Here is a 9,383-nt window from a genome sequence, read left to right as displayed (position 1 = left end):
ACTGAGAGAAAATCGGTGGTTTTTGTGTTTTTGGCACCCCTTAGGCTCAAGCCCCTGGGTGGCTGTGGGTGCTCTGCCCTTTATCCCGGCACCGCTGTTGGTCCTTGGCAGAGCCAGGGGAGACCCTGGCTCTCTGTAACCCTTTCTTGGGAGAACCACGGTGTTAAGGGGTTGGTGTGGACCTTAAAGCCATGTGCAGGGACACCTTCCACTGTCCCAGGTTGCTCCAAGCCCCACCCAGGCTGACCTTGAACACTTCCAGGGATGGGGCAAGCACAGCCTCAGCCCTCAGCACCCAGTGTGGCTTTGCCAGGGTTCTTCACCAGCAGCTTGGGGCAGTCCTGGGATTTGCAGCAGATCTGTGCCCCACATCCAGGCTGAGCTGAGGATTTGTCTCTGTCCCATGTGTGCTTCCTGCTGCTGGATCTGTCTGGGCTGTGACACTGCCCTGTCCCTCACAGGTGGCCCTGCCAGCGCTGTCCCCCACGATGCAGATGGGCACCATCGCTCGCTGGGAGAAGAAGGAGGGGGACAAGATCAATGAAGGGGATCTCATAGCAGAGGTATCCTGGGGACGAGGCTGGGCTGGTCTCTCTTGAGCTGCACCCCTGGCCTGGGGGCTGTTCCTGGGTGAGGGCAGATTTTGGATCCCAGATCCCAAGGGGTGCTGGTGGGAAGGAGTGGCTGCCAGCCTCTCAGAGCTGCTTTGAGGGCAGACTTCCCCAGAGCTGCTGCCTCAGGGTGATTTTTCCAGAACTGTGACTCTACAACAGACTGGGAGGCTCTGGGCTCACCATTTGCTGTTCTCTCTCAAAGGTGGAGACAGACAAAGCTACAGTTGGCTTTGAGAGCCTGGAGGAATGTTACCTGGCCAAGATCCTGGTGCCTGAAGGAACAAGGGATGTTCCTATTGGGGCAGTAATATGTATCACAGTAGAAAAGTATGTATTTTCCTAACCCTTGATATGAATTTCCCCTCTTGGGGCTTCTGGGGTGCCTTGAGTGAAAGACTGAGACCATCACCTGATGGGCTTTGGGGCTCTGTGTGTTCTTCTAGGCCTGAATATATTGATGCCTTCAAAAATTACACCCTGGATTCTGCTGCAGCTGCTGCCCCTGCAGCCTCAGTGCCTCCCCCTCCAGCTGCAGCCCCCTGCCCACCACCTCAGCCTTCTCCTCAGGCCCCTGGCAGCTCTTACCCTCCTCACATGCAGGTAAGAGAGCACTGCTCCTGCTTTAAGGCTTCTTGCACTCTTTTTCTGCCCCTGGCATTGCTACCTGTGGGGCATTTAGTCATAGAAACTGTCTGGGATGGGAATTTATTAACTGTGCCACTTCAGTTGTGGTGTGCTTAGAGCAGGTGTTGGGGGACATCCCAGAAAACTTTTTTTAATAAATTTATTTCAGCATCCCAGCTGCTGGTGGAGGAGAGACTTGTTCCTCCAGGGTTGTTGTCTTGAAAAATGTGCTAAATCTGCATTATTTGGGCAGTTGTGGTATAAAAAAACCTTGTGCTTAGTGTGAGTAAGCTCTGCTCATATCTCAGGGCAGAACTCCAGCCTGTGGTGCTCTGGTGACCACACCAGATGTGTCTGTGGGTGACTAATAATGAATTGTGTTTGTGGGTATAACCTTTTTGCTTTGCTTGGGTTTTGAAGTGTATCCACTGATGGATTTGAGCACTTTTTACAGGGGGTTGCTTTGACACCCCTTTGAAAAAGAAAATCTGGAATATTGAGCCCCATCCCACAGATAAAGCATGTGGGAACTAATTTTGTGAGATATTACTCAAAGTCAGTAATAAAAGAATTCATGAATGGCTTCTGAATTTGTGTTTTGGCTACTAAAGTTGCTTTCTTCCCTCTGCTTGCCCCCTGTGCCCAGTTTTGCTCCCCATGTGTGTGTCACAGTGACAAAGTGACTTGCTGCAGCCCTCCTTAGCCTTGCAGGGTGATGGCAGTGATGATTATTTTGATTTATCCATTTCTTGCCCTCTGCTCTTGCTTGCTCTCCTGCTCAGGCCTTGCTAAAAGAAGCCAAAGCAGCACAGTGGGACAGCTCTGCTTGGCTGTCATGGAGCCAGACCTAGGAGTGCATTAAAGCTGCTTCTTTAGGTTGGCATCATTTCTCAGGAGTTCAGACTGTGTTCCTGAGCCCTGTGCAGGAGCAGGATGTGACTGTGTGCTGTGTTCTGTGCCTTCCCAGATCACCCTGCCTGCTCTGTCACCCACCATGACAATGGGCACAGTGCAGAGGTGGGAGAAGAAGGTTGGGGAGAAGCTGAGTGAGGGAGACTTGCTGGCTGAGATCGAGACAGATAAAGCCACAATCGGTGAGTGCCCTTGGAAGGGTCCTGAGCAGCCTCTGCCAGCTCCTCTGGTGCTGTGGGACAGGTTTTGTTAACATCTCATTGCACTGGAGAGCTCCTAAAAACGCTTTGATTTCCTCATCAGTCCTTCTTAGCAAGCGCTAAGAGGTTCCCTGCTGGAAAGGATCCTCCTGCTTCAGCTGCCCGTCTCCAGCAGCAGCACTGGGAGCAGCTCTTCAGCTCCTCAGTGTTGTTTCTCTCCCCTGCAGGCTTTGAAGTGCAGGAGGAAGGCTACCTGGCCAAGATCTTGGTGCCTGAAGGAACAAGAGATGTGCCCTTAGGAACCCCTCTGTGCATCATTGTGGAGAAGGAGGCTGATATCCCAGCCTTTGCTGACTACCAGGCTGCTGCAGTCACTGACATGAAGGCCCCAGCTCCTCCTCCTCCTCCTCCTCCACAGGTAAGGAGAAGCCATGGGCACCACTGACAAGCCTGACCTGAGCTGTTGTTGACAGTGTGAAGGCCAGGCTTCAGCAGGAGTGTTCTGATTTGTGAGTGCAAGGCTGATCCGTGTGCTGAGAAGTGATCACTAATTTGCCCTCCAAGACCTGCAGCAGGTTTCATTCATTCTGATCTTTTTCCCAGCTTGTTGCTTGTGCCAGTTCTGATTCCCCATCCTTGAAAATGGGGGAGCATAAGTTCTATAAGTTCTATTTTATAAGTTCTATAAGTTCTATTTTATTCTCCAAGACCTGCAGCAGGTTTCATTCATTCTGATCTTTTTCCCAGCTTGTTGCTTGTGCCAGTTCTGATTCCCCATCCTTGAAAATGGGGGGGGCATAAGTTCTATAAGTTCTTGATTTTTATGTGGTGTATAGCTCAGCTGACCTCCTTGCCAGTGAGTTTCTGATTTAATTTCTGGGAGCCTGTGTGCACATGAGTCATTATCTCTTGATTGATAATTAGATGGGCCACTTCTCTTGCTGTGGGTTCCACTGATGGCTTTGATTCTTTGTTAAGGTGATGGCAACTCCTGCAGCTGCTCCTCCTCCTCCCCAGCCTGCTGCTGCCCCTGCTCCAGCTGCCCCCTCAGCAGGGCCACCCCGCAAAGGAGGAAGGGTTGTGGTCAGTCCCCTGGCAAAGAAGTTGGCAGCAGAGAAAGGAATCGACCTTACCCAAGTGAAAGGTACCTTTCCACTTCTTTGCTCTCACTATCAGTTTTTTGTCCCTGTAGATCCATGTTCTTCTGTTCTTCCTCACTGCAGCTGTGAACCAGGAGTTGTGTTCAATGATTCTCTCTTTTGAATAAAACTTTGCTTTACAAGCAAAGCCATGTTGGAAATAATCAAAATCCTCTCTCATTTTCTTTTGTCCCTTTCAGGTACTGGACCAGATGGCAGAATCACCAAAAAAGATGTGGAGTCATTTGTGCCATCAAAGGCTGCTCCAGTGAGTAGGCTGGAAATCTGTGGGGATGGGTGTTACAGGAGTGGAAAGCTCTGTGGAAGGGCAGTTCCTGCATGGAACTGGCATTGCTGCATTGAGTGGGTGGTGGTGACTGTAAGGTTGGGAAATTTAACCTGCCAGAAATGCTGATGAAGCCTTCTCCCTTTGTTTGTCCCTTTGATATTCCACTAAGAAGAAAAAATAGTGTGTTCCCAGCCCTTCCTCTGGCTGCTAAATCTTCCTGGGCTGAGGTCACCCAGTCCCAGCTGGTCCAGCATTGCTGAGGAGAGGGGATCAGAAGGAAAGCCAGACCTAGCAAAGCCCAGCCTGTCACTGCTGCCCCTGAAGTGTTCTGATGCTGGGGTTTGTGCTGTCCCTGAGCTGATGGAGGTGTTTCTCTGTGAGCACAGCACAGCTCTGCTGTCTGTACAACAACCAGAGCAGGACTGGCTGGGCTGGGGGCTTCACAGCAGCACATCTCAGTGCTGAGCTGCTAAAACACTCCACACTGCATTTAGTAACCAAACAGAGGGGCTAGAAGGAGCTGGTGGGCACTGGAGAGTGGAAATAGCTGCTGCTCTTGCCGAGAGGCAGCCTGGCCTCACGCTGAGCTGCAGTTGCTCTCTGGGTGTTCCTGGGGGTGACGCTGCTGTTCCCTGCAGGCTGCAGCTCCGGAGGCAGTTCCTGCTGGAGTGGCAGCAGCACCCGAGGGGACCTTCACAGACATCCCCATCAGCAACATTCGCAGGGTAAGGGTTCAGTCTTTTCCAAGATCGTTGTTCTGGCTGTGAGTGTTCCAGGCTGATCTGTGTTCTGTGCTCTGCACACCCCCAGGTCATTGCTCAGAGGCTGATGCAGTCCAAACAAACAATACCTCACTACTACCTGTCCATCGATGTCAACATGGGGAAAGTCCTGGTGCTAAGGAAAGAACTCAATCAGGTGAGTTCTGGCATCTTGGCTTGGGAAAAAAACATTCTTTTCAGTGCCTTTTGTGGGTCACTTCTGGACTGTCAGTGACAGAATGAGATTTTCCTCATGTCTGCTGATTCCTGACTTCCCTAAGGGGCTGTTCTGAGCTCTGCTTGGTGGTGATTCATTATTTCAGGTGGAAAATAAAAGGATAGAAATATTTTACTTTCTAATAGTAAGAATGGTAAAAAAAAATTAGGCAGAAGAGTAATTCTAAGACAAGTTTGAGGAAAATTAAACACTATAAAAACCTACGTTGTCAAATTATGAAGGAGATGCTTTTACCTTCTGAATTATCCTTGAATTTTAATGCTTGCAAGTGGTGTGATTGTTTTCTGATGTTTCCTGTGAAGGGCAGTGAGTGCCCTCATTAACTGGGGGGATGTGCAGGGGACAGACTGACACCTGGAATCTCTTGATTTGCAGGAGGTCTCGGAGAACATTAAGCTTTCTGTCAACGATTTCATAATTAAAGCTTCTGCATTGGCATGCTTGAAAGTGCCTGAGGCAAATTCCTCATGGATGGACACAGTTATTAGACAGTAAGTTTATGGCATGGTCAGAGCCAGAAACTTCCTTTGTTCATGGCAAAACAGAACTTCTGCTGGGATTTGAGGGAGGGGAAAAATCCGATGTGAAGGTGAGAGGTTCTGTTAAAGTGATGAAATCTTTGAGTCTAAGGTTAGTGGGCTGGGTGAAATAATTGTTGCAAATGAATGTTAATTTTGGGTTGTCTGGACTGTTTTTATTTCTTCTGTTTGCTCCCTTGCTGGAGTGAGTTGAGCTGCTGTGTGTGTTGCAGGAATCACGTGGTGGACGTGAGTGTGGCCGTCAGCACCCCCGCAGGGCTCATCACCCCCATCGTCTTCAACGCCCACATCAAGGGCCTGGCTGCCATCAGCAAGGACGTGGCTTCCCTGGCAGCCAAAGCCCGGGAGGGGAAGCTCCAGCCTCACGAATTCCAGGTCAGACACCCGTGGTGGTGCTGAACTCTGCTGCTCGTGGCTTGTTTAAAAGGAGCAAAGGCTGTGTGGTGATGTCGGAGCCTTGTTCTGTAACACAGAATGTCCTGAGTGGGAAGGGACCCACAGGGGTCATTGAATCCAGCCCCTGGCCCTGCACTGACACCCCAAATCCCACCCTGGGCATCCCTGGACTGTTGTCCAAAGGCTCCTGGAGCTCTGGCAGCCTCGGGGCTGTGCCCATTCCCTGGGGAGCCTGGGCTGTGCCAGCACCCTCTGGGGAAGAACCTTTCCTTGAAATCCATCCCAAATTCCCCTGGCACAGCTCCAGCTGCTCCCTGGATCCTGTCCCTGCTCACCAAAGAGCCTGCCCTCCTCAGGAAGCTGCAGACTGGGATGAGGTCCCCCCTCTCCCCGTATTCCCACAAAAAACAGTTTTTGTGAGTTTGCCCATGAATGTGTTTGTTTTCTTTTAGGGTGGTACATTCACAATTTCCAATTTAGGAATGTATGGGATTAAGAATTTCTCTGCCATAATCAATCCACCTCAAGCCTGCATCCTGGCAGTGGGTTCCTCAAAAGAAATACTAGTGCCAGCTGATAATGAGAAAGGGTGAGTTTCCATCTGATCCTGAACTCAGACTCTGAAATCGTGCCTGGTTTCCTAACACCTACATTAGGTAATAATTTTACAGACACTAAAATGTGTTGTTGACACAGTGCTTTCAGTGCTTGCTTCAATTTGCATTTAAGGAAATCCTAAAGGATGGATCCTATATTAATATCCCCTTGCTTGGAGCTGCAATGGTTTTTCCTTTGTGTGGGGCTGTCCTTGTGCTGCAAGGAAAGCTGAGCTCCCTGCCCTAGGGGGAGCACACAGAGGTGTTTTCAGTGCCTGTGGGAAGTTCCTTCCCTGGTTTTCCTCAGAGCAGGAATGAAAATGATCTGCTCCCCAGGGCAAACATCTGTCACCAGGCACCAGCTGCTATTCCTGGCTCTCCAAGTGTTCTGCTCTGTAAGTGGCACAGCCTTGCACAGGAGAGTGTTAACCCTTTTTTTGTTGTTTTTCTCCCAGCTTTGACGTGGCCAGCGTGATGTCTGTCACCCTGAGCTGTGATCACCGTGTTGTGGATGGAGCAGTTGGAGCACAGTGGCTTGCTGAGTTCAAGAACTTCCTTGAAAAGCCAGTAACCATGCTGCTATAATTTAACCATGCAAAGCAGAATTTTCATGGGTCACACTGTTGTGTTTTAAACAAGCTATTTAGACTTTAGTGTTCAGACTTTGAGAGAGTTCCTTTTTTTATTTAAAAAATGTATTATATTATCTGGTAATGTTATTTACCAGTCTGTACAGAAAAAAAAAAAGTTTGCAAAAGTGCTTTTCAGAGCAATATTACACCTACACTGTATTTTTATACAGTTAGTTAACTTGCAAACTCTTCCAAAAGAGAGTTAAGCATCCCAGATTAAAAAAAAAAAAACAAAATTATCCTGGCATTGTGCCAGCTGCTTCTAAACTCAGATGCCCAGGGGGTGCATACCAACAGTTTCATGACTTCGGTGTTGTCAGAGACTGGAATTTCAAACATCTCTTGACAGGAGCTCAGGTGAGATGGCCACAGAAGGGACAAGGAGGAGGGGAGCCTCCCCCACGTGCTGTTCTGGGCTGGGGAGATGGCACAGCACTGAGGGGATGTGTCTCAAGGGCCAGCACTGCTGGAATTTGGCACTGGGACCTCTCAGCTCCGTGAGCCCTTCTGAGCACTTTAAGGGGAAAGAGCACTGCTGGCTGTGGGCTCACAGCTCTGGGGCACCCAGACCTGCTGTGCTGTCTCCTGGACTCTCACTGCCATCTGCTTCTGCTGTGGAACCTCTGTAGCTGCTGTTCCTGTGGCTGAGTTAACCCCGGGCTCTGGTGCCCTGGAAGTAACTGTTTTGCAGAATGTCCCATGTGTGTTGGAAGGCAGTGCGGACAAATCACACATGCTGATAACCCCACCAGGGGATGGGAATCATGTGAGGACTGGGATGTTTGGGAATTTTCATTTCAGGCATTCTAACATAGGAAGCTCTGACTTAAGCCACTGGAATTGCAGACCTTGCCTGGATTGTCTCTGTTGTCCAGCCTCAGTGAAGCTGCAGAATGTGCTCTCCATGTACATATTGTATGTAAGGTGCTTCTCTAGTCTGTTGGACTCGTGTCCAGTTACCCCAGGCATTGCACCCTGCAAGGGCTGCAGTGCTGAACATTCTGAAATTCCACTTTCCACATGGAAATGTTCATGTAAAAAAAAAAAGGACAAACGTGCAGTAATGACAGAGTGACCAGGAGAATTAAATAGGGGGGCAGAGTTGGAGAAAAAGGAAGAAGTTGTTCAGGCCGATCCTGTTATTCTGTATATTGCATTAAGTACTGTCTCCTGTAAAATTCTACATAATTCACTAAAGATACTGAAAGAAAATACTGTGGAGATTAAATATTTTTGTGGGAACTATTTAATGTCTGGTTGCTGTGATACCTTGCTTAAGCGCAAAAAAAAAAAAAAGGTGCATTAAGATTTTGGATTTTCTTGAATGACCTGAAATACCCTGATTCCAGACTGGCTCTAGTGAACCCATGTTCCATTAAATGTTTGGAATTAACAAGTACTAAACCCTGTCCCAGTGCTTTTCTCTTGTGTGTGGCTTTCCTGCTGTGGGTCAGTGCTCTGAGCCTTTCAGTCTCACAGTGCAGCTCACCCTACTAACCCCAAATTTAATCTCAGATCTTCCCAGACATCTGCTTTTTGCTGTCTGCAGCTTCCTCTCTGCTCTGCTCACCTGTGGGGCTGTGTGTGACGGGTTGTTCCAGCATTAAATACTTGAAGAGAGCTGCTCTAACCATGGGATCCTGTCCATTTATTTAACAAAAACACATCACCACTGTTCCTGCCGTCCCTTCAGTAAACCTGTGGGCGTTGGTGGTTCTTTTCTACAGCACATAACAAGGACTGTAACTAAATATTCAACTATTCTTTGAATATTTACAGTCTTTACTTGCTTTTTTCATAAGTTTGGTGGTGCTACTATTCTTCCAACCTTCCTTTTCTGCTTGCACCTCTAAAGGCATTTGAGATATTCACCCCTCGTGAGTAAAAAGTGAATTAAAAACGCCCTTAACCCCGCTCCTAGCAAAAATTTTCACTCTGGGCTTTTGTTGTGTAATCTGCCAAAACATCAAAAGTTTCAGTTGTTTTCCCAAGCTGTGTTTCTGCAGAAGTATCTCACAACAGCTTTGCTAAATGCTGGCTAAGAATATCCACGATTACGGAAAACAATTAATTAAATGGTAATTAAAACAATACATTAAATTATAAATAACACTCAAAATTGATTAAAACTTAAAATGTTATTAAAAACATTACTTAAATTTAAACCATTACTTAAAATTGAATTTAAACCGTTACTTAAAATTGAATTTCAACCATTACTTAAATTTTATTAGTTAAGTAATGGATTCAAACTATTAACGAGTTACATCGTTTCCAGCATTACCCAGCCACTGTTTCTGGGAATTTTTGCGTTAGTTTGCGGTATTTTTTCCCCAAAAGAGGATGTCTTCAGAGCAGCCACTTGCTGTCCCGGGCCCATCGCGGTGTCCCGCAGCTCTGGCGGCGGGTCCGAGCCACGGGGTCAGCGCGGGGCTGGATGCGG

At 48.1% G+C, this 9,383-nt stretch overlaps 1 protein-coding gene across 1 annotated transcript; it reads left to right on the top strand.

The window, feature by feature from the left end:
- Nucleotides 1–458: 458 nt before the first annotated feature.
- On the top strand, nt 459–8,344 carry DLAT (dihydrolipoamide S-acetyltransferase). The gene is made up of 13 exons (XM_041413865.1): nt 459–563; nt 817–941; nt 1,058–1,214; nt 2,206–2,332; nt 2,578–2,768; nt 3,329–3,494; nt 3,690–3,757; nt 4,417–4,503; nt 4,589–4,696; nt 5,153–5,268; nt 5,529–5,691; nt 6,165–6,301; nt 6,764–8,344. The coding sequence occupies exons 1-13, from the start codon at nt 489–491 to the stop codon at nt 6,891–6,893; spliced, it is 1,650 nt and encodes a 549-aa protein (XP_041269799.1). The 5' UTR covers nt 459–488; the 3' UTR covers nt 6,894–8,344.
- The last annotated feature ends 1,039 nt before the right edge of the window (nt 8,345–9,383 follow it).

The sequence above is a fragment of the Onychostruthus taczanowskii genome, unplaced genomic scaffold, assembly GCF_017590055.1.
Source record: "Onychostruthus taczanowskii isolate IOZ18803 unplaced genomic scaffold, ASM1759005v1 scaffold43, whole genome shotgun sequence".
In the NCBI taxonomy this organism is placed as follows: domain Eukaryota; kingdom Metazoa; phylum Chordata; class Aves; order Passeriformes; family Passeridae; genus Onychostruthus; species Onychostruthus taczanowskii.
The sequence above is the reverse complement of the archived record's forward strand: the minus strand, read 5'-3'. Positions and strand labels throughout refer to the sequence as shown.